This window comes from Alexandromys fortis, unplaced genomic scaffold, assembly GCF_014885135.2.
Source record: "Alexandromys fortis isolate MF-2015 unplaced genomic scaffold, M_Fortis_MF-2015_v1.1 scaffold_9, whole genome shotgun sequence".
Taxonomy (NCBI): Eukaryota; Metazoa; Chordata; class Mammalia; order Rodentia; family Cricetidae; genus Alexandromys; species Alexandromys fortis.
In genome coordinates this window covers 17,949,681-17,975,201 of record NW_026067892.1, presented here as the reverse complement: position 1 = coordinate 17,975,201, position 25,521 = coordinate 17,949,681, and the positions used below count along the sequence as shown (strand labels likewise).

At 39.4% G+C, this 25,521-nt stretch overlaps 1 protein-coding gene and 1 non-coding gene across 4 annotated transcripts in view; both read right to left on the bottom strand.

The window, feature by feature from the left end:
- The window catches only part of Ccar1 (cell division cycle and apoptosis regulator 1), a 49,317-nt gene that overhangs the window by 7,870 nt on the left and 15,926 nt on the right, over positions 1-25,521 (bottom strand). For 2 of the 3 annotated variants that reach the window (XM_050139332.1, XM_050139342.1), the window contains exons 9-21: positions 24,925-25,054; positions 24,080-24,241; positions 18,949-19,174; positions 18,317-18,430; positions 17,473-17,639; positions 16,525-16,735; positions 15,634-15,717; positions 11,478-11,663; positions 6,283-6,474; positions 3,507-3,746; positions 2,580-2,691; positions 713-795; positions 106-252 (exon numbers count right to left, since the gene is read on the bottom strand). In XM_050139332.1, coding sequence (XP_049995289.1) covers positions 106-252; positions 713-795; positions 2,580-2,691; positions 3,507-3,746; positions 6,283-6,474; positions 11,478-11,663; positions 15,634-15,717; positions 16,525-16,735; positions 17,473-17,639; positions 18,317-18,430; positions 18,949-19,174; positions 24,080-24,241; positions 24,925-25,054 — 2,054 coding nt within the window. The remainder of the gene's footprint in view (positions 1-105; positions 253-712; positions 796-2,579; positions 2,692-3,506; positions 3,747-6,282; positions 6,475-11,477; positions 11,664-15,633; positions 15,718-16,524; positions 16,736-17,472; positions 17,640-18,316; positions 18,431-18,948; positions 19,175-24,079; positions 24,242-24,924; positions 25,055-25,521) is intronic. The other variant, XM_050139351.1, reaches the window with a different exon arrangement.
- On the bottom strand, positions 17,763-17,829 carry LOC126502873 (small nucleolar RNA SNORD98). Its single transcript, XR_007592079.1, has one exon. It is a non-coding gene; the product is annotated as a small nucleolar RNA SNORD98 (small nucleolar RNA).

Below are 25,521 nucleotides of genomic sequence, written 5' to 3'. Positions count from 1 at the left end.
TGGAAGAACCTGTCTAGCCATGATTGAGACCCTAGCTTCTATCCTAAGTACCACAAAAAAAAAAAAAAGATGTTATAAAAATTCCTTTTAAGTTCATAAGATTACCTGAGCCCGAGAAAGATGCAATCCAAGAGTATATAGTATTTCTTCCAAATCCTTTTCAAGGAGGTAACCACAATGGCTTTGATCGAAATAAACAAAAGCCATCAATAGATCCCTGTTAACTGTGACCATCTGAGTCTTCTCTTTTTCCTAGAATGAACAGAAAATATGGCATGCAGTTTATTATCATGGAAGAATGAGAAATCAAGGCTCTGTCTGTATGAAAGCACTGATCTAGCTCATTTTAGCTAAAATGAGTGGATTTTATATATCAGTATGAAAAAAAGAAACGGTGACAAACACAAATCAGTAAATGCAGGGTAAGGAAATCACTTTTTTTTTTTTTTTTTTTTTTTTTTTACTTTTTATTTTATTTTTTGGAATTTCGAGACAGGGTTTCTCCGTAGTTTTTGGTTCCTGTTCTGGAACTAGCTCTTGTAGACCAGGCTGGCCTCGAACTCACAGAGATCCATCTGCCTCTGCCTCCTGAGTGCTGGGATTAAAGGCGTGTGCCATATTCTATTCAATAAATACCTTATCCAATGGGAAAATAAAGGAAAATGAAGAAGGAGCAGCAGAAAACAAAACAGAACAAAACAAAAAAAAACACCTTCTCTTTCGAGGGTCTCTCCTTGCAGTATCGGTTGACATCTCTCTTGTCATCTCGTTTGTTCATTTCCTCTTCTTCCCTCTCTGTAAAGCCAATGTGAAAGAAGAAAATATTTATTCATGCACTTTTCCAATACATAAGTTTTCAAAAGATGAAATAACAGGTCTATAAAAATCCTATAAAAAATTGGTGTTATAAGGAAACGTTAAGAAAACTCAAATTGGTGGTGCTGGCACAGGCCTTTAATCCAAGTACTCAGGAAGCAGAGCCAAGAGGATCTCTGTGAGGTCGAAGCCAGCCTAGTTTATAAGGAAGAGTTCCAGGGTAACTCAGGCTACACAGAGAAACCCTGTCTCAAAAGAAAAACAAAAAAAGCAATAGGAAACTTAAGAATTCCCACAAGGCAGTTGCCAGTTCATGGTATACAATACACAGACATGTATGTGAGCAAAATATTCATACACATAAGAGTGAGTATGTGTGTACATTTATCCTGTGCATGTGAAGGCCAAAGGCTGATGTCAGGTGCTGTCTTCAGCTCTTCTCCATCTTATGGAGACAGTGTTTCTTGCTGGAACCCACCCGTCTTTACCCTCCCAGGGCAGCTATTACAATGCCATGTGAGTACTAAGGGCTCAAATTTAGGTCTTTATGCTTGCACACCAAGCACTTTAGCAACAGAGTCATCTCCTCAGCCCATTTATAAACACACACATAACATTTTCCCCTTGTTTCTTTGAACAGCTGGTATCATTATATAATATAAGCTAGCCTCAAACTAGTTCTCACCCTATCTCAGTCTCCTTAGTGCTGAGAATCCAAGGTATATGCCACTGCATGATTAACTTTATACATAAAAATGGAGAATCTTGGGAGTGGAGCGAAGGCTCAGTGAGTAAAGCATTGCTGAAGCCCTCTTCTGACTCCCAGAGGCACCAGCCATGCATGAGGTTCAGACACACATGCAGGCAAGACATACACATTAAATTAAAATTTTCTTAAAATACTAAACAAGTGTGAAAAAAGACATAAGTAAAATAATGCTACATTGTAGACCACACTGTAAACTCTACGAACCAATTTTACATAAGCTTTGTTTCAGAATAGGCCTCAGCAAGAAAGTAAGAGCTGAGCACAGATTTTAAATACGAGGATGTCAAGAGGATAGACTTTTGAATTGGCTGGCAGAAGAGACTGTCAGTGCCAAGTTCCTAACAGAAGAATATTAAGTGGCAGGTTTAAGGACCTCAGAGTGACTGAGAAGTGGCAAGGGCCTGTGAGATGGTTCAGTGGATAAATCACTAGCCTCGCAAGCTGAGTTCAATGTCCAGATTTCACGGGAAAGGAGAGAACCAACTCCTAACAGCTGTCCTGGTTTCCATAGGCGTCACAGTAGTAAATATCCTAAAAGTAACTATAATACTACAAACACCAATGAAAGAAAAAAGGGCATATGCCATTAAATATTTAATTATTAAGATTAACAGCCAGGCTAAGCAGTGGTGGCTTACGCTTTTAATCCCAGCACTTGGGAGGCAGAGGGAGGCAGAGGCAGGCAGATCTCTGTGAGTTTGAAGCCAGCCTGGTCTACAAGAGCTAGTTCCAGGACAGGCTCTGGACTCAGAGAAACTATCAAAAAACAAAAACAAACAAAAGAACAGCCAGGTGTGATAGGATGAACTTGAAATCACAGCTCTCACCTGGGATAGTGAGGCAAAGAGCATCATCCAAAGTCAACCTGGGCTACATAGGCCAGTATCAGTTATGTAGTAAGAGAAGGTCTTACAAAAAGAAGAAAATTTCTAAAAACTCAAAAAGCATAAAATATTTAGTCCATTCTACAGCCCCAAGGTCATCTACTACATACCATCTTCTTCATCCTCAGCTTCTTCCGCCTCCATTGGGTCATACTCATCTTGATTATTATCTTCTTCGGTTTCATCGTCATCTTTAGAATCTTCTTTTCTTTTTTCTTCTTTCTGTAATTTAAGATGCCTTAAAACTAAGCAATATCATGACAAGACAGACAAATAAACATAAGTTCACTAAATGGATTTTTTTTTTTTTTTTAAGACAGGGTTTTTCTGTGGCTTTGGAGCCTGTCCTGGAACTAGCTCTAAATGGATGTATTTGTAACAAGTCTGACTATAGATTGCTCAACAGTAATAACCTAATAACCTACTCAAGGATGGCATGGCCGGCATGGCAGTAATCTGAGCACCTGGAGAATAAGGAGGTCCCAGCTCACAGCAAGAAAGACAAAAGGACAGAGAGAAACACAGAAAAGGAAGAAGGGCTAGCGAGTCAGCTTGGACATACAGAGCAATGACTGACCTTACAGGAAATCCCTCTGACACCCACATGGCAGCTAACAACCGTCTATAACTTCAATCTCAGGCGAGCCACACTCACTGTTGACTTCTGAGGCGTGCGCGCACACACACACACACACACACACACAGAGTATAAATACACATACAGGCAAAACATACGCATTACAATAAGAAGACAAAAGAAAGGATGAAAACAAATCATAAAATTAGTTGCAGATATTAAATTAGGCTTTGCTATATGGCTCAGGTTGGAACTGAACTCCTGAATCTCCTCTTCCCCCCTTTGACATATGGGATCACAGGTGTGGCCCTATACCAGCTCTCTAGATTTCTGAGGCAGAGTATCATACGATCCGACTCAAATATCCAACACAATATTCAAGACTTTTAGTTTGACTTTTGTATAGAGGCTGGAACTGAACATTTCTCAGTTGTTGTTGCCTATCCTGGAAATTACAGACCTTCCTCTCATCTCTGTCTTCTTTTTTGTCTTTATCATCGCCTGATTTTCTCCGTTTTGGTTTTGGCTCATCAGTGTCATCATCTCTTTCTTCTTTTTTATCTTTTCTCTCGTCTTTTTTGCTTTTCTTCTCCTTTTCTTTTTTGTCCTCTTTCTCAGGAAGAGAGAGCAATGATTTGTATATTCTGACTCCAAAATCTCTTTGAAGCATTTCATTGAAAAGTTCGGCAAACAATGAAACCTATAAAAAGAAACCAACATCAATCTAGGCAAATTCAATACAAATACTGAATAAATCCAGCAGCTAGTCATTTATCAAGCACTATCTTACCACACTTATTTTCTATACCTATAGAGAGCTGTAATATTTATGAGGGAGATAAAGAAAAAATCAAGAGCTATAAAAATGGATGTGAATAATGTGAGGACCATGAAAATCTTCAAAATAACTAGTTGTGGTGGTACACACCTTTAGCCCCAGCTCTTCCAGGCCAGTCTGGTCTATTTATGAGTTTCAGGCCAGCAACTGCCACACAGGGAGACCCTTTAAATAAATAAATATCCTCAAAAGAACTTTCTTTTTTTTTTTTTTTAATTTCTAGACAAGGTTTCCTATGTAACCTTGGATATACTGGAACTCGCTCTGCACACAAGGCTGGCCTTGAACTCATAGATATTCGCCTGCCTCTGCCTCCCAAGTACTGGGATTAAAGGCGTGCGCCACCATCATTTGGCTTCTTTTTAAAGACAAGATCTTTCAGGGCTAGAGAGATGGCTCAGAGGTTAAGACTGCCCTCCCAGAGGTCCTGAGTTCAATTCCCAGTAACCATATGGTGGCTCACAGCCATCTTTAATGAGATCTTGTGCCCTCTTCTGGCCTGCAGCATAATGCAGACAGAATACTTTATACATGATTAATAAATAAATCTTAAAAAAAAAAAAAAAAGACAAGCTCTTTGTATCCAGGCTGGCTTTGAACTCATGTTCTTCATGCTGCATTCAGGGGCACTATAAGCTCATGTCATCATGTTCTATGTAAAGATGGTTTTTTTTAAGATATAAATATATTGCTAAACATGGTAACACCTTCCTATAAACTCTGCAATTGAGAGGTAAGGCAAGAAGATCAACAGTTCACCACCATTCTTGGTCATAAGAGACTCTGTCTCAAAAAACTAGAGCTGGGTATAGTGCCACATACCTGTGATCCCAGATAGCAAAGGCGGAAAAGAGGTGGATCAGAAGTATTTCAAGTCCAACCTGATCCAGATAGTATGTTTGAAACCAGACTGGGTTGCATGAGATATTATCTCACAAAAACAAACAAGAACCAGAACCATATAAGCAGAACATAAAAAAACAATGCAAATACTGTTATATTTAATAATGCATTTACATAATTGCAGGCCCAAAGGATACTGAAGCAGAATAATCATGAGTTGAAGACCTAACTGGACCCAAATAGAGTGTAGGGCCAACCTGGAATCTCAGCAAAACTATTAAAAGTAGGGGCTGGAGAGATGGCTCAGTGGTTAAGAGCACTGACTGCTCTTCCAAAGGTCCTGAGTTCAATTCCCAGCAACCACATGGTGGCTCACAACCATCTGTAATGAGGTCTGGTGCCCTCTTCTGGCATGCGAGCATACATAGAAGGAATGTTGTATACATAATAAATAAATCTTTAAAAAAAAAAACTATTAAAAGTAAAAAGAAGGCTGGAGATGTAGCTTAGTGGTAGTAGAGGTTTCCATAGCATGCATAAGCCCCTGAGTTCAATTCTCAGCACTAGCAATAGAGAGGAGCTGGGCATGGGGGTGCACGCTTGGAAGGCAAGTGGCTCTCTAAGAGTTCCTGGCCTGATAGGGCTATGTAGTAAGATCCTGTTGAGATCGAAACGAGAGACAGAGACAGACAAGACAGAACACAAACTCAAGTTGAAAGATAATGCCACTTATTTTCTCTTACAATCTAACCAGTCACAAAATTTTCATATCCACTAAATGATTATTTTAATTCTACAGAAAATAAAACATTATGGCATCCTCAAGGAAGACAAGTAGGGGCTGGAGCGATGAATCAGTGATTAAGAGCAATGGCTGCCCTTCGGGAGTTCGGTTTGGTTCCCAGGGCCCACATGGTGCTTGATAAACATCTATAACTACAGATGCAGGGACCGTAACACCCTCTCTGCCTCTATAGGAATCAGGCACACCTGCCACACACAGATACACACAAGGACAGGACAACCACACAAATAAAAGCTACTTCAAGATCAGCTAGGGCTACTAGAAATAGTCTCCAAAACACAAAATGAAAAACAAAGAATAATTTAGATCTAACTTGTTAATTTACAGAAAAAAAAAAAGGGAGGACAAAACCACACTACAGGAATGAAACAACAAAAGGTAGTCTATTGTGTCTATTAAGAGACCTTAGAGCCGGGCGATGGTGGCGCACGCCTTTAATCCCAGCACTAGGGAGGCAGAGGCAGGCGGATCTCTGTGACCAGCCTGTCTACAGTAGTCTACAGAGCTAGTTCCAGGACAGGCTCCAAAGCCACAGAGAAACCCTGTCTTGAAAAACCAAAAAAAAAAAAAAAAAAAAAAAAAAAAAAAAAGANCTGACTTTCTCATAATAAATAATGGTAACCAAAAACCACAAACAATGGGAACAATCAAAAAAAAAAAAAAAAAAAAAAACCTCAAGGAATTTAATACATTGAAGAGTCAGTCACAACTGTAGGTATTATTTTGATCCTAATTAAACTTTAATATTACCTCAAATGAATGTTCTTTGTTATCTTCCAACCTGTAATCCAAAAGGACACTCAAAGACATGATGCTGCAATCAAATTTGCCACTTTTTGCAGCCCAGTTTGGATGTACAATTATGGCTGGTTCATCAGGCAAAATGTATCTTCTTTCTTGGCGCTGGCGTTCCATTTCCTCTTGTCGTTTTCTTTCTTCCTCCTAGACATTTGAAATTTTAAATCATGGTGATGCTTCCTTGTACAAAGTGCATGTGTATTGAAATTTACTTAAAATAAAATAAAATAAAGGAGGTGGGTGTGGTGGTTCATGACCATAATCCCAACACTTGGTGGCAGAGACAGAAGGATGACCTTGAGTTCTAGTCAGCCTAGCTACACAGTGAGTACCAGCCTAGCCTCCACTACAGAATAAATTCTTGTTTCAAAAAACAAAGATCAAAGTCTTCTGATTTCTTACAGTGATTATATTAGCCATAATGGTTAAAAACAGAGACAGGGCCTTTTATGGCTTTTAATTCCTCTTTCTTAAATTTCCTTTATTACACTAGTTTTTGTAAAGTGTGGGTCAGGGGACAGGCAGTTGGTTTTCTCCTTCCACCATGAGTCCTAGATATTAAATTGCTGTGGTCAAGCTTAGCATCAAGTGTCAATGAATACAACTGGCTTCTAAAAATAACTTCACTAAAGGATACTGAGCCTTCTGGGAAGACAGTCTGTTCCGGAGATAGGCTACAGACAGGACACACCCTATCCTACTATAAAGTAGTGACAGAAGCTGAAAGGACTCAAGCCATGGCCAGCTCTGAGACAGTATCATCATCCCAAAGATATTTATAACCCATGGAATAAAACAAGAAACCACAAACTGCCTAGGAAGCAAGAGAAAGAAATGTCCTCAAGAAGGCCCCCAGATCATCAGGCACAGCAGACAGTCTGCAGCACAGAGTGTGCGTCCCTTCCCACCAATCTCTCTTATCTAGTGTTAGGAAGAACCTAACAAATCCTCTAGCTTTACACACTTTAGGCTGAGGTACTAAAATAAAAATGTAATGATAGTGGGCATGGTGGCTGGCAGTGCACATCTTTAATCCCAGAACCCAGGAGGCAGAGGCAGGTGAATCTCTGACTCGAGGCCAGAGTGGTCTATATTCAGAGTTAGTTCTAGGACAGCCAGGGCTACACAGAGAGACCCTGTCTCCAAAACCAACCAACCAACCAAACAAACAAAAAACCATTAAGCAACCATGCTAACACATGCTTTATGATCCCAGCACGTGAAAAGTCAGAGAGACAGGAGGAGGATCACAAGGACAGCCTAGTTTCTACAGAGACTTCCAGGCCAGCCAGAGTCACATCAGTAATAACTTCTCCTTAAAAACTCAAAAAGTTGGGCCAGGTAGTAGTGACACATACCTTTAACCCCAGCACTCAGGAGGCAGAGGCAGGTGAATCCCTGTGAGTTTGAGGCCAGCCTGGTCTACAAGAGATAGTTCCAGGACAGCTACAACTGTTACACAGAAAAACCCTACCTCGAAAAACAAATGAACAAACAAACAAAAAAAACCCTCAAAGTCAATTAAGATGGGGGGGGGGGGCAGCACGAAAATCAGTGAGTAAAGAAAGGTCCTTGCTGCCAACCTTGATGACCTCAATTTGGTCTCCCAGACCCACAGGTAGAAGGAAGAAAACCAACTTCAGCATTATCCTCTGACCTCTGGGCAAGTCCAATGGCGTGTTCAATCCCACACAGAGTAAATACAAATGCATTTTTTGTTTGTTTGAGACAGGGTCTCATTCTATAGCTCTGGCTATTCTGGAATTCCCTCTATAGACCAGGCTGGCCTTGGAACTCAAATAAACAAACAAACAAACAAACAAACAAATAAATAAATAAATTCCACCTGCCTCTGCCTCCCTGAGATTAAAGTTCTGTACCACCACCACCACCACCATCTATGTTACTTTTCTTTTTGTCTGGTTTTTCGAGACAGGGTTTCTCTGTGTAATAGCCCTGGCTATCCTGAAACTCTTCAACCAAGTTGGCCTCACAGAGGCCTGCCTCAGCCTCCTGAGTACTGGAATTAAAGGCAAGTGTCACCACCTGCCCGGCTCAATCTATGTTACTTTTAAAGGGCTTCAAAAGCCTGAGAGAGAACCACAGGGAATAGTGCTTGCTATGGTGTCTAAACACCTAAGTAAACTGTCCCCTGTTCACCTCTCACTCCTTGCCCCAAGGTGAAAGAGAACCAAGTTCTGAAATTCCTTGACTTACACACATGCTTATAATAAAGAAAAAGAAAAGAGAGAGAGAGAGAGAGAGAGAGAGACACACACACACACACACACACACACACACTCTGGGCTAGAAAGATGGCTCAGTGGTTAACAGCATTTGTTGTTCTTGAAGAGGACCTGGGTTTGTTTTTCCAACCACTCACATGGGTGCTCACAACCATCCATAACTTTAGTTCCAGGAGCTGCAGCATCCTTTTCTGACCTCTGAAGGCACCAAGCATGTGGTACAAATACATAAATGTCGCAAAAATATTCATGCAAATATAAATAAAATAAATAAACCTTGAGAAAAAAAAGACCTCATGGTCACTTTAATAGTAACACTATCTAGTTTGGCAGCTGTCTGGATAGGATGGGATGGGATGGGAAAGCCTGGCATCTCTGCCTTTATTATGCCTGTGCCCTCTGCTGCCCTTAACATTTGGTTCAGATTGCATTCAGCTCTGTATAAAAAAATGTTGATCATTTGAGAAGGCAAGCCCAAAGGTAAAATACAGAGTTAATTTGACCTATACTTGCCTAGTCTGCCTGTCCTAGGCTTAAGGCTGAGGCCACCTAGCAACAACAACTATGACCAGAAAAATGGCATCATGAAAGGATTGAAGAGTAGCACCCAAGTTCCAAGTTCCTGGCAAATCTCTACCTATTCTTGGGGAAGACATGAATTTCCCACCTCCTTCTCCTGACCTGTCTGGACCAACAAACTCCAATGGGACTGAGAAGTTGATCTGTAAACAAAACTCTATCTTTCCTACTCATTGGAAATGGAGCAAAGTCTTTTTCTCAACACTTGTCTCTTAGATAGTGTTTTTTTTTTGTTTGTTTGTTTTGCTTTTTGAGACAGGGTTTCTCTATTACTTTGGAACCTGTCCTGGAACTAGCTCTTGTAGACCAGGCTGGCCTTGAACACACAGAGATCATCCTGCCTCTGACTCCCAAGTTCCCAAGTGATGGGATTAAAGGCATGTGCCACCACCGCCCGACTAAATATGGGTTTTATTCCTATAGGGTGAACTTCAAGAGACCTAGGTCTGGTAATAATATGCAGTCACAAACATCATCATCAAATAAACAAGTTAACTCAGCATCAACAGTATCTGTATGTGTAGTCAATGTGCATGTGTGCTCAAATACAGGTGGAGGCTAAGGTCAAGAGTGAGTTGTTTTCCTCTATTCTCTTCACCATAGATTTGGCAGGGTCTCTCACTGAACCAGCTAGCTAGCCAGTGAGCTTGGGAGAGCCTCCACGATGCACTGCTCATGGGCAGCTCCAGGGTTACAGGCACAGGAACTATCAGGCCTGGCTTTTAGAAGGGCGCTGAGGATCTAAATTCAGGTCCATCTTACCTCATCTTCAATATCACTAATGTCTCCGTTTCCCAACTATCCCCAGAACTCTTTCTTTCCCAGTAATGGGGATCTATGCAAAAGCACATTAAGACTAATGCTTTTCCATAGCTATATGCCAAGCTCCTCAAACTTTAAGACATTTCTTTTATTTATTTATTTATTTATTTATTTATTTATTTATTTATTATGTGTATAATATTCTGTCTGCGTGTATGCCTGAAGGCCAGAAGAGGGCGCCAGACCTCTTCACAGATGGTTGTGAGCCACCATGTGGTTGCTGGGAATTGAACTCAGGACCTTTGGAAGAGCAGGCAATGTTCTTAACCGCTGAGCCATCTCTCCAGCCCCCTTTAAGACATTTCTTGGCCAGGCACATGTCTGTAAGTTCTCAAGAGGCAAAGACAAAGATCTACACAAGTAGGGCTTCACTTGAGTTCTAGGCCAGTCTACACTATTTAGTGACACCCTCTCAACCAAAAAGAAAACAAAATTGTTTGGTTGCCATGTCTCACTAAATTCCTTTACTCTAAGACAGCATCAACAATTCTTTTGAATTTCATTAACTCCATGACGTTTTTTATTTATTTATTTACTAACAAAAATTCTGGCAAGCTACCTCAAAACATTTTGTACTCTATATCGCTTTTTTGTTCTTTTTACTTTATGTGTACAGGTGTTTGGCCTGTTTCTACTACTTTAACTACATGCCTAGCGTCCTCTGAAGTCAGAAGAGGGCATTAGATCCCATAGGGAGAGGCGGAAGGGTTGATTTAATGTGTATTTGACATGAGCAAGGCCTGCCAAGAACTCTAAGACCACTTGGCCCATGGTAAATGAACAAGCTGTCACTCATGGGTCATGTGTAAGAGGGGTGGCGAAGTTTACTTGGAGTCTGTGTATGAGTATTTAAGGGTCAGTATGTGCAAAGACTAGCAACTCCAGTTAACCGCTCCTGGGTGTTTACAGCCTAAAATTGCTAACCTACAGAGATCTCATACCCCAACCACACAACCTCTCCCAAGCTGTACCTAATAAACGTAAGATTCCGGGTTACAGTGGTCCTGGTCAGAGAACCCCATATGACTGCACCTTCATTTCTATAGGTGTTTGTCCTTTCTTCATTCCCTTGCTTCCACTAGCGAGGATTCCACAGACTGAAGCCATAGAGGATGCAGCAGGATCCCCTGGAACTAGCGTTAGGGATGATTGTGAACCATCATGTTGGTGCTGGGACCTGAACCCAGATCCTCTGCTAGCACAGCAAGAGCTCTTAACTACTAAGCCATCCATCCAGCCCACCTCCCTTTAGATAAGGAAAGGTCTCACCATAGCCCCAGGTTGGTCTCAATTTTAATATCTACCTCATGAGTACTGAGTACTCAGTTCAAACTAGTCTATGCTTACAAAGCAACAAAGTCTTAAAAAAATAGAAAAATGTTGTATTTTACTGTATTTAAATTATAACTCAAAGCTACATACATATACAACGTGTTACATGTTCCAAGAGCTCCCTCTACACAGTATTAACATTACAGTATGTGAATATGGGCTACATACCTCTTTATCATCCTCAGATTTCCTATCATCCTCATCTTCCTCTTCCTTCTCAGACTTCTCTAATTCCTTCTGCTCTTCTTTTTGTTCTTCTACTTTAAGCTGTTTTGTCAAGCGAGCTATTAACTGGGATTTTAGTCCTTTGGAACTAAGAGCTCGACTTTCTAATTCTTTTCGGAGATCATTTACCTAAATATATGGAGCATAAAAACACATAAGAAAAAAGTATGATAGAAAAAAACAAATTATTTTTTTGTCTGATTCTTAAAAATTGCAAATTCAAGACTAATGTAGTCTACATAGGAAGTTTCAGGCAATTCAGGGCTATATACAGTAAGACAAAAAGCCAAAATTAGTGGAAGAGACACTGACCATACAGTGCTTTTGTTTGTTTGGTTTTGGTTTTTCGAGACAGGGTTTCTCTGAGGTTTTGGAGCCTGTCCTGGCACTAGCTCTTGTAGACCAGGCTGGCCTCGAACTCACAGAGATCCGCCTGTCTCTGCCTCCCTGAGTGCTGGGATTAAAGGCATGCGCCACCACCGCCCGGCCTGTTTGTTTGTTTTTTGTTTTGTTTTTCAAGATAGGGTTTCTCTGTAGCTTTGGAGCCTATCCTAGAACTAGCTCTTGTAGTCCAGGTTGGCCTCGAACTCACAGAGATCCCCCTGCCTCTGCCTCCCAAGTGCTGGGATTAAAGGCTTGCACCACCACTGCCCTGCTACCGTGCTTTTTGAAAATGCTAAATTACAGAATACTTTTGGAAAACAATTTACAGTGTGCTCCTGAATATGTGTACAACGGCACACTGGCTGTGGCACTTGTGATGGTCAGAAGATTACCTCCGGTTGTCAGTTCCTGCCTTCTACCATGCTGCGGCAGGGTCTACTGTTTCTGCTTGTTTCCTGAATGCCACCACAGCTGTTTAATTTGTGCTTTGGAATTGGAATCAGCCTCTACTTGAGAAGGCTTGCACAGCAGCACTTTGAACACTGAGCCATCACCTTTGATTTTACTGAGACAGCTTTATGTAGCCCAGGCTGATCAAAACTGCTTACGTAGCAGAAGCAGATCTTCCAGTTTTCACCTCCCAAGACAAGTATCACCAAACCTAGCTCTAGAATATGTTTTGTTTTAATGATTTATTTATTTGTTTGTTTTTGTTTTTGAAAACACAGTTTCTCTATGTAGCCCCAGCTGTCCTGGAAATCACCATTATCCTACAAGAATAAACATTTTAACAACACATAGAATCTATACTGAATAGAATGTAATGTTTAAAAATAATTACACTGTGACTGGGTATAGTGGCTTATGCCTTTAATGCCAGCTCTTGTGACACAGAGACAGGAAGATATCTGATTTCTAGGACAGCCTGGTCCAGCCTGGTCCACAGAGCAAATTCCAGGACAGCCAGGACTACACAGAGAAACCGTGTCTTGGAAAACAAAACCAAAGAAAAATTACACTGAGAAAATTAAAGCTAACTGAAAAAAGATAAACTTTTTACATGCAACATACTATAACCAAGCAATCATCAAAAACCTTATACCAGTAAGAAAGAAGGAAACAAATCAAAAAACATTTTATTACATTTATTTATTTAGGGGAGTGGCGTGCATACTGTGTATGAGTAGTGTACAAAGGTCAACTGGTGGGAGCTGACTTCTTTACACCACATAGGTTCTGGGAATCAAATTCAAATCATCAGCTTTAGTAACAAGAGCTTTTATCTACTGAGATATTTTATATATCTTTCTGTAAATTTTATTAGGTTATATTGGATAGGTATGAGTAAATTTTTTATTGTAATTAAAAAAACTTGTTATTAATAATCAAAAGAAATACAAGTTGGGCCTTTTGTTCTGTTTTGTTTTTTTGGAGATAGTGTCTACTTATATACACCAGGTTGCCTTCAAACTCATGACTCTCCAGGCTTAGCCCAAGTATTAGGAATGCAAATACCCCCAGACTTAGTTATATATATATATTTTTTTGGTTTTTTGAGACAGGGTTTCTCTGTAGCTTTGGAGCCTGTCCTGGAACTCCCTTTGTAGACCAGGCTGGCCTCGAACTCACAGAGATCCGCCTGCCTCTGCCTCCGAGTGCTGGGATTAAACGCGTGCGCCACCACTGCCCGGCTTAGTTATATATTTTGCTTCCCCCCCCCCCTTTTTTTTTAGACAGGGTTTCTCTATAGCTTTGGAGCCCATCTTGAAACTAGCTCTTGTAGACCAGGCTGGTCTCGAACTTACAGAGATCCACTGCCTCTGCCTCCCAAGTGCGGGGATTAAAGGTGTGAGTTACTACAGCCTGGCTATTCTTTTGGTTTTCCAAGATAGGGTTTCTCTGTATAGCCGAGTGGCCTAGAATGCACCCTGCAGACCATGCTGGCCTCAAACTCAAGAGATCTCCCTGCCTCTGCCTCCCCAGTGCTGACATTAAAATCTCTGTACCACCACTTCCAGGCACACATTTTCTTTTTTTTTAAATATTTATTTATTATATTATGTGTATAGCATTCCTTCCACGTGTGCCTGCAAGCCAGAAGGGGGAGCCAGATCTCATTATAGATGGCTGTAAGCCACCATGTGGTTGCTGGGAATTGAACTCAGGACCTCTGGAAGAGCAGCCAGTGCTCTTACCCTCTGAGCCATCTCATCTCTCCAGCCCCATATATTTATTATGTATGCCTGCAGGTCATAAGAGGGCACCAGACCTCATTACAGATGGTTGTGAGCCACCATGTGGTTGCTGGGAATTGAACTCAGGACCTTTGGAAGAGCAGGCAATGCTCTTAACCACTCAGCCATCTCTCCAGCCCAACAATTTTTATAAAATGGCCTGGTAAGACAGTTCAACAGGTAACACCTGATAATCCAAGTTTGATTTTTAAAACCCACATGGTAGAAAAAGAGAAGCACCTCCCACAAGTTGTCCTCGGAACTCTACACATGTGTCAAAAGCTAACAGCACCTCCCCAAATGCTTAGGGAAAAAAAAAATCATCAAACTTTAAATCCAAGCAATGAGGCCAGGTGTCCTGACGTGCACCTTTAATCTCAGTACTCAGAAGGCAAAGGCAGGTGGATTTGAGTTAGGCAGGTGGTTTTCATTGAGTTTGGGGCTAGCCTGGTCTACACAGCAAGTTCCACTTTTGAGACCCTGTCTCAAAAATCCAGCTGGCACACAAATAAGCAAGTGTCTGATCTGATCAAATTAAAGGATACAGAACCACATAACTAGACCACCGCTACTACAAAAACACTAGCAGTTTCCTTAATCAAAGACTTTTTTTAAGTTCGTCTTCCCTGTTTAGTGGTAAACTTACCTACATTTTACCTTGAAATTCATTACAAAAATCAGATTTACCACTTGCTATAGTGGCTCACGCCTAGGAGGCTGAGACAAACGGGTTCTCACTGAGTTTGATACCAACCTGGTCTACTAAGTAAGTTCCAGGACAGCCAGGGCAGTGACTCAGAAATCTGCCTGCTTTTGCTTCGAGTGCTGGGATCACAGGTGTGAGTAACCATCATCCAGTCAGATTTAAAACCTCTTTCCTCTCCTATTCTCCTTAAATATAGGTTATTTAGGCATAGAAATCCTGCAAGTCTAGTCACTTCCCAAACCAGAAAACAGTACTGGAAGGATTGACAGATAATACGTATCTGAACTATACATACGACATCTTTAATTTATATATGTACAAGCACAATACATCATAATTATAGAAAAGCAGAGTACTTTACTTTTAATGACACACACCTTTTATATTATTTATTTATTTTTGATCTTTTGAGACAAGGTTTCTCTGTGTCACCCCGTCTTGGAACTAGCTCTACAGACCTCAAACTCAGAGATCTGCCTGTATCTGCTGAATATGTGTGCCACCTTGCCCCACCCCTTACCCCCTCTTAAAAACAGGGTCTCACCCTATAGCCTAGGCTATCTTAGAACTCACTCTCCTGAAATACACAGAAATTCTCCTGCTGCTGCCTCCCAAATCCTGGGATAATGGATATGAGCCACCACACCCAGGTTGCATATTTCCTACTTGAAACAATTCTCTCAGTCTCAACAAATTTACTAATTTCTGTTCTGAAATATTCTTTCTTATTGTTATTGTGTGTGTGTGTGCACAATATGTATACATTTTCTGTTACCTTCATTGCCTTTGGATCAAGTTTAGACCAATGGGTAGGAGTGGAAATTTCTTTAACTTCACCATCATCCTTCTCTTCTTCATCCTAACATAACAAAGTTGAGAACAAAATTACTATTCTGAAACCTTCAAGTGTAAGTCATTTATTCTTTAAAAGTCTGTTGCTGATCTGTGCAAGGTCACAATGTTTCAGATTGTCTTCTCCTAAAGTTATTATTTAGGCAAGTCCACATACATACATTCTACCACTTTTAACTGATCACAAAGACATCAGCCAATCAAAGCCAGATCTGTGAAACACAAAAGGGTGATAAATTACAACACAAAGGATATCAGGGATACACAGACACTGCCGGTCTCCATTAACCACACAGTGTGTGATCTTGCCCCAATTTTCAAGCCACCCAAAGACTGATTTAGTCAGACCTTTGAAATGTACCCAAGACGTTGCCACATAGCCTGAAATTTCAAATCTCTCAGACTTGTGGTTGTCCAATTTCAAATATCCATGACTAGAACTGATGACCGTGAAAGAGAAAATTTTTTAAAATTTAGAAAATGGCAAAATGTTTAAAATGGCTTAATACTGAATCTTGCTCAACAACTGGTCCCAGATTCCAGCAAATATACCTATGATAAAAACAAAATTCTGTGCAATATAAGCACAACTTTTTCTTTGAGGCCTCAGCACTCTTAAATTTAAGTTGGCATATTAGACAGATTTATATGAGTAAAGAAAATACAACTATACTGCTGAAAGCTGGATCACCAGTCGCTGTTACCAGCTATGTTCCTCCATGTGTGTCTGTTATGTAGTGTGTGGTGTGCATTTGTGCCTGTGTTCCTGTGCCTGTGAGAAGCGGAAATAGAAAAAGGGATTAGCGTTCAGTGCCTGTTCTCCATCAGCCTTCTTGCGTTCACCCTGAAGCTTCTCGACCAGCTGCTGCTTGTATCCTCGGGAGAGGGTTTCCCACTCTGAGCGGGTGGGAAGGCAATGCCAAACATCCGGGAAAAATAAAACCACTGTCTCCACATGAGCTGGAACTGTACGCCCCTTGTGGGTCTCCTCAGGGCGATGGTAGCGAATCTCTGCAAAACGGTACCTGTTGCAAGGGAAGAAGCATGTTGGAAAAAAAATTCTACAATACATTTTAAAGACCCTAGTTCACTTGTTGCACATCAAGTAAAGAAATTTTGCTGCAAGAACTTGAGGTTGGTCTAAAGAAAAAAAAAATTATAGAAGCCATAGTTCCTCTTTTGGTACATTTGTATAATAGTTTATGGGTTAAAAGAATACATTTCCACAGAGAATTTTCTGATTTGATTACAGAGCTACCCATATTTTACAAAATACCTGAAGAGGCTGGAAAGCTGCTCAGATTTCATGTGCTAAAAAAAGAATATTCTCAATTAAATTATAAGAAATACACTAAAATACACAAGACAAATAAGCCTCAAGAGAAAATATGGCTGAACAAAAATAATCAGCATCTACATCACTTTATAACAAAGGAATTATAATGAAATGAAGTTCTCTCTGGACGATCTTCTCCAGCTATACGTGAAATGAAAAGTATTTTTCAACATTCATCCAATTTCCAAAGTACAGCATGATGAAACATTTAATTTTCAGTGTATTTTGATTAGTCCTTAATGTCCCTTCCCCAAAACATTTTTGGCACCAAATAAACTTTTTCTAGAAATGGGGATTTTTCCTTTGAGATTACCTGCATGACCAGTGTTGATAAAATAAGGAAAGGGGGAAGGCTGATTGACAAGAACAGCTACATAAACTATTATAAAAACATCCTAATCAATCAAGTAATGAATTGGTACTTACCATTGTGTGCATACACTTAGATCAATGCCTGTCAGAGCCTTACAACAACGGATGGCAGTCTTAATCAACACAGAGGGGTCTTTTTCTGGATTTGGTCCATCCAACGAAGGAGACCAGTGGCCTCCAATGGCCATGGCTTCATCCTTCCCTTTCATGCCCACTAGAAACTAATTCAAAAGAAATAATCATTTACATATATAATATAACCCATCAAATTACAAATACTCAGAAAGGAAAGGTACAAACCTTCCCGATATTTTTACTACCTCTGGTATCTGTCAGTCAAGGAAGAGTTCAGAGTTCATCATGTTCCACACTGCATTTCAGCAATGGAATAGGATTTACACATCATAACTCATCCTCTAAGTATTTCATCAGATACGAGTTCTTTTAGGGCCGGCAGTGGTGGCACAGGTCCTTAATCACAGAACTCGGGAGGCAGAGGCAGGTGGATCTCTTTGAGTTCAAGGCAAGCCTGGTCTACAAAGTGAATTCCAGGAAAGGCTCCAAAAGGTACACAGAGAAACCCTGTCTTCAAAACCAAAACCAAACCAAAACAAAAAAAAAAAAGAGTTCCTTTAAAGAAACAAACTATGTTTAAATACAAACCTTAAGAGCATCCAAGAGATTTTACTAGGCTACAAGTATAGAGCATCAAATTCAAAGCTAAACTAGAACTAAATAATATAGTCACATTCTAAAATAAGAAAAATATGTAACTATATGAAAGTAGATTTAATATCATTAAACTAACATTTAAAATGTGCACTTTCAATTCTATGTAAACACAGTAAAAGCTAAGATAAATGAATATACAATAAAATCAAAATAAATTTCATTTTACCTTAACAAGTCTAGCAGGATGCTGAAATCCATCACGAAGTTCTTGTGGGTCTTCAGCAAGAGCACATGACTTATGATACAAATCTTCCATACTTGGGCTAGCCATCAGCATTACCTATTATAGTCAAATAATTCAATCCTGTCAAAAGTCTAAAGTAATGTAAAAAAAATGAGAAGTACTAATAATTACCCTTACATGTAATATTTTTTCCTAAAATTAGAATGTAAAATGCTATAGAAAAAGAATGGTATTAGATGCCTCATCAACCTTACATTTTCAAAGAAGGATTTTTTTTCAGATCAATCTTTTAAAACAAAAGCAAACTGACTAAGCAATGTACAGAAAGCTACCCTGAAGACTAGTCTGTTGCACACTTATACCTAACTTTAAGTGTTACCCAGATCTACGCACAGTCATACGGCACTCAACATTAACTGGCTCACATTCTTTGGTTTAAACTGACAACAATAGCCACTGTTTTATAACTTAAGAATTAAGACAGGGGTTAAAATAACATTTTTAAATAGCTCAGAAAAATCAGGCAGAGAAAACAGGGATTTGGATTCCTCTAACAACCAGTTTCTAAAGGATAACTCCAACAGCTATGAGATTCATCACAATGACATACAAACCTTTGCACTGTACAGGTGGTCAGCATCAGGTGGATCAAGAATAGCCATATTTTTTTCTAAGGACTCTACTTCTCTGTGCATCACATAAAAATTGCAGTAATTTCCCAGTTGAAATGGTCTTGACAAAGGAAAAGCATCCACCCATGTAAACTGAGCATCAAAAAAGTCACTAGGAATATATAAATTCTGATAACGGCGCCTTAGTTCCATCATGTCACAACTGGGACTGAAAAATAGACATAAATAGTGAGTAAACAGATTCAAATCTGCATACGTTCACTGCTGAATAAATGATATTTAAATGTTACTTTTACTTCTCTATTTTTTGTGTGTAGCTTATAATTCCTTAGAGAAAATCTTTAACTATAACCCCGATTCAACAGAACATCTAAACAAAAGAGTTTTCCCTCAGGTTAAAGCAAATATACTTGAAAAATTCTTACAGTTCATACAAAAAAAATGTATACAAAGAAGTGATCAGAGGCATCAAGTTAATATCTGAGTGTTTTTAGTCACATCTATGATACGTAGAAAAGTACAATTTTTATTCTATAGTAAGTGCCTCGATCTAGCATACTTAAATTGAAAAATTCTCATGAGTCACGTGTGATGGCACACAACTTTAATCCTAGCAACACAGAGGCAGAGGCAGGCAGAAGTCTATGAGTTCAAGGCAAATTCACATGAAATCAAAATCCAAATTAGCTCTGATAATCCACCATACACCTCAATATGGAAACCTATTCCATATTACTATGCAAAGAGAGGATATGTTTCTGGCTATTTATGTCTGACAATGACCTTTTTAAAAATTAAAAACACAATATATATGTGTGTTTGTTTATATGTGTTGCTTGTGCACCAGGTCAACACCTGGTGAAAGGAGGTCAGAAGAAGACATCAAATACCCTGGAACTATTAAATAGTTCTGGTAGTTTGACTAAGAATGGTACTTATTGGCTCATAATTTTGAATGCTTGGTCTGCACTTGGTGGGACTGTTTGGAAAGGATTAGAAGGTGTGATCTTGTTGGAGGAGGTCTGTCACTGGTTGTGGGCTTTCAAGTTCTGAAAGTTCATGAGATTCCTAGTTATCTCCATCTCTGCCTTGTGCTTATGTATAAGTTACTTCTACAGAGCCATGCCTGCCTGCCTGCTGCTATGTTATCTGTCATGATGGTCATGGAATCTAGCACCTTCTAGAACCGTAAGCCCCAAATTAAATGCTTTCTTTTGTAAGTTGCCTTGTCATGGTATCTTGTCACAGCAATAGCAAAAAAAAAATAAAAAAAATAAAAAACAACAAACCCTAAGTCAGTTGTCATGTAAGTAATGCGAATCAAGTTTGAGCTCTCTAGAAGAGCAGCCAGTATTCTTAAACACTGAGCATCACTCTAGCCCTTTGACAATATTTTAAACAATAATTTCATTTTCTTTAGCAGGACAGAGGGGAAAAAAAAGAGAAAGAAAAATAAACTCAAAGATAAGTCAATCTGGTAAAAGTATCACCTACTAAACACATAATGAATTAAAGTGGACAGGCAAGCATAGTGACACTGGCCTGTAATTCCAGAAATTGGGAGGCAGAAGCAGGAAAGTCATTGAAAGTTTGAGGTCAACGAGTCTACAAAGCAAGTTCTAGGGCAGCCAGTGCTACTACACAGAAAGACATTGCTTCAAAAAATCTAAAAGAATAAATATAAAAATTAAAAATAGGCAAAAACATCAACAGCCAAGCACCCAGGGAGACAGAGACAGGTGGATCTCTGAGAGTTCGAGGCCATCCTGGTCTACAAAGTGAGTTCCAGGACAGTCAAGAAGAGAAACCTTGTCTCAAAAACAACTAAAAAAAAAAAAAAACTAAAAAAAAAAAAAAAAGCAAATAGAAATAAAATAAAGACTATGAAATACCAACTAATCTATATGTAAAACTGTCTTTATTTGAAATCTAAAATAAGAACTATAGATTGTGGCGTAGTGCAGTAGTAATGCTGGTAGACTCTTCAACAGCGGGTATATGTACAGCTTACTGTTCATGGCTGGTGAAAGAACACCTCTGCTTTGAAGACACCACTGTCAAAATAACAGAAGTGTGAAAATACATCGCAAGATTTTGTTTTTGTTTTTTAGGTTTATTTAATTTCAAGTGTGTATCTGTATGTCTGTGTTTATGTGTGTGCACCGTGTGCACTCAGGTACCAGAAAACGGTGTATGAAAAGGATTTATAAGCTACTCCATGTGGATGCTGAAAGATCATCAAGTGCTCTTAACTACTGAACAATCTCTCCAGCCACTTCAATTTTGTTTTTATTTGTTTTATTATCATTTTTAATTATGTGTTGGGTAGGTCTGTTTGTGGGTATGTGCACAGGTAGTTGTCAACTGTAGAAGTGGTGCTGGATATCAAACTCATGTTTCCTGCAAAGGCACTACACACTCCTTTAATTCCCCCCCCCCCCACACGGGGGTTTCCTCCGTGTAGCCCTGGCTATTCGGGAATTCACTCAGTAGACTAGGCTGGCCTCAAACCCACAGATCCGCCTGCCCCTGCCTTCTGGGTGCTGGGATTAAAGGCGTGTGCCACCACCACCCAGCTACACTAAACCCTCTTTTAACTGCATTTTTTTCTTTTTTTTGTTTAAGATTTATTTACTATGTATACAGTATTCTGCCTGCAAGTATACACCAGATCTCATTATAGATGTTGTGAGCCACCATGTGGTTGCTGGGAATTGAACTCAGGACCTTTGGAAGAGCAGCCAGTGCTCTTAACCACTGAGCCATCTCTCCAGCCCTTTTAACTGCATTTTAACAGCCCACTTCCTTCAGTTTTATTTTTAAGGAAGAGAATTATGTCCAAATTTTCCAACACTAAAATTAACAAGTCATATTTTGCCCCAAGGCGGGGGTGACACCTATAACGAAACAGAACAAAGTACCAACAGTTCATTTCCCTTTACACTACCACATAACCATATTAGTATCAGGAAATTCTGAGGTCTACAACTCAGATGAAGAGGTTTAAAGCTTTTATTTGCAATTGGTTCACTTAATGTTCTGGAAATTTATATAAAGGTGGTAAAATGAAATTGTGAAAGTCTAACTTGGAAAGAACTAGATGGTTAGTATATTTCATATTCTATCACCAACTTTTCAGAGAAAAACACTGAATATTGACAACAAATACAATAAAAAAATCACTCCATATAACAATATTTTAGAGACTAGGGAAGTACTTTTGATTCTCTTTGGGTTTTTCTGAAATATCCTAACTATGTTAAAAGTAAACATAGATAAAAAACTAAAGCTGGGCGGTGGTGGCGCACACCTTTAATCCCAGCACTCAGGAGGCAGAGGCAGGCGGATCTGTGGGTTTGAGGCCAGCCTGGTCTACAAGAGCTAGTTCCAGGACAGGAACCAAAACCTACGGAGAAACCCTGTCTCGAAAAAATAAAAAATAAACTAATATAACCTAAGAATACTTGCTGATTTGACCCCAATTATATACCATAATGTCACAAGGTAAAATTTTCTAGGCATTAAACAACAAACACTAGTTTCTTAAATCTAGAACTTACTATACAGAAATTTTAACATTTGATAAGCTAGTATCATGAATATTCTATTTTGAAAGGTAGAAATAGCCTCAGGTCACAGAAACAGACAGCCACTTGTACCAAATGCTAAACAGCTTTAAACATAATTTTTTTAATTTTACTGTCAATCTAGGGATTTTTTTCCTCTTCTTTTTTTTTTTTTTTTTTTTTGTTTGTTTTTGTTTGGTTTGTTTTTGAAGACAAGGTTTTTCTGTGCAGCTCTTGCTGTCTGGGAACTCACTCTGTAGACCAGGTTGGTCTCAAATTCACAGAGATCTGCCTGCCTCTGCCTTCTGAATGCTATGTTTAAAGGTGTGCAACACCACTGGCCAGCTGGAACTTTTTCATTTTTCATTTTGATTTTTAAGACAGGGTCTCTATGTAAGTACTGGTTGTTGTGGAACTTGATTTACAGACATGGCTGGCTCCAAAGCACAGAGATACACCCATCTCTGCCTCCCAAGTGCTGTTATTAAAGGCATGTACACATCCATCTTTTCTTTTTTCCACCTATGATCTATAATCTAGGTGTACTATATTACTAACTACCACAATGAATTACAGAGAATTTGTAACTGTTATACATTAGGTTAAGTGCTATAGATATTTAATGCAACTTCATAATAATCCTGTAAGTTTATGAGATTTTGTAGATGACGCTGAGAAATTCATTAACCTCCTTCTGACTTCAGATTCTAAGGGTTAATAAATTTAAAAACACAAGCATGTAAATTACACAAGTTTGTATACATATATATCATATATATTAAGTCAATTTTCTATATTACAATACTCTGCCACAGTTAATCCTTTTTATTTTTTTATGCTTTCCAAGACGGGCTTACTTAACAGTCCTGGCTACGTGCCACCACTGCCCATCCGACACAGTTAATCTTAAAACTGGCTTAATAATTTTATTATTGTTTCATCACAGAACAGATTATCTGCAATTTTAGAAGTTACAGTAAATCCTGATCCTAAATTACTCTAACCTTAAAGAAAACTTTCATTATAAAGAAACATTATCTAAAGCGGGGCGATGGTGGCGCACGCCTTTAATCCCAGCACTTGGGAGGCAGAGGCAGGCGGATCTCTGTGAGTTCGAGACCAGCCTGGTCTACAGAGCTAGTTCCAGGACAGGCTCCAAAGCCACAGTGAAACCCTGTCTCAAAAAACCCAAACCCCCCCCCCCCCCAAAAAAAACCATTATCTAGAAGCTTGCTTACTTGGTTGCTTGGGGTTGGTTTGGTACTAGGGCTGAACCTAGTGCCTTCAACACTGGGTAAATCTTCTCTAGTCCTGGACTATGTTCCCAAACCATAGCTGCTTCTTTTAAGTAGTTGCTTTCCTAATGTGTATTCAAATCTAATTCTTTTTATACAGAACTACATTCCAAATTCAAACTGCATTTCTGACCTCATAGAAATAGCACAAAATGCTACTAAATTTTATAAAAAAAAATCCACAATTATATTCTATACCAAACTATGACACTACTAATGAAATTAAACAGAAATACAGAAGAGAAAACTTACCAATCTAAAGAAAATTTTGAAAACTGTACTGTGTAGCGTGGAACAACACGACGAACTCTCCGAGGGGATCGCTCTCTTTCTCTCCGGGGTGACCTCTCCCGGGAACGTTTCCTCTGAGGTGATCTTTCTCTGGATCTGCGTCTTTCTCTGTCCCTTTCACGACTTAAAGCAAGGATGTCTAAAATCACTCTGGGGTCAACAGGATGGCCCAGCAGGTATAGGTTCTGCTATCAGGCCTGAGGACCCGAGTTTCATTCCCAGAGCCCACATGGTAAAAGAACAGACATCCCAAGTTTTCCTCTGACCTTCACATATATACTATGGCATAGGAACGAACAGATGCAAATTAAATAAATGTAGTAAAAATAAAATCACTAATATTTATTGGTATTATTAAAAGGCTCTTGCCAGGCATGTTGATATACATCCTTAATCCCAGCACTGAGAAGTCAAGAGAATTTAGAAGTTCCAGGCCACTCAAGGTTATATAGCTAAACACAAATGAATAGTTCTTTGAAATATTTTTCTTTCTTTCCTTTTCATTTGTTTTTTGACAGAGTCTTGTTATACAGACCTGGCTGGCTTGGTACAAACTATGTAGTCCAGGATGGCTTTAGGCCTTGAACTTATAGCAACTTCTCATTTATTTATTTTATTCATATAAGTATTTTGTCCACATGTAGGGGTGCACCCCTGCATGCCTGAGAAAGGCAGGAGAGAGACTCAGAAACCCCTGAACTGCCACCACATGGATGCTGGGAACCAACCCTGGGTCCACAGAAGAGCAGACAGTGCTCTTACCTTTAAGCTGTTTCTCCAGCCCACAATGTTACTTTCAAACATACCTTCGGTCATCTTTCCTATTAGGTACTTGATCCCCTCTGTCATTCCTTCCTGAAAATCTAGACGGTGGATCTAATCTCCGTGCCGGCTGAGGCTGAGACACTATACGGACAGGAGGCTGCAATAAGCCAGCTTTAAAAGATACAGAAGAAAAAAATTAAAAAAATTGTTAAACGAAGCTCAAAATACATTACAAGGCCCAGTAAGATAAAGATAACTAAGTAAGTGGGGTTCACCAAAGCTATCTGTTTCCCAAGACAACAAAATATAGCTATTTCTAAGGAAGAGATTGTATCTGGTGATTTGTCCCTGGTACTGAAAACTAAAAATTTTCTTTTTCAAATAATATAGTTATCTATTTTTCCACACAGAACAATAAAAGTCAATTTCTTTGGTACAATGGAAGCAAAATAGGGATAAATCTATGCTAAAAAGTAGAATATAGCCAAGTGGTGCTGGCAGCGCACTCCTTTAATCCCAGCACTCAAGGCAGTCCAGCATGGTCTACAGAGTGAGTTCCAGGACAACTACAGCTACACAGAGAAATCCTATCCAGAAAAATAAAGCAAAACTAACAAAAAGTAGAATATGTATCAAAG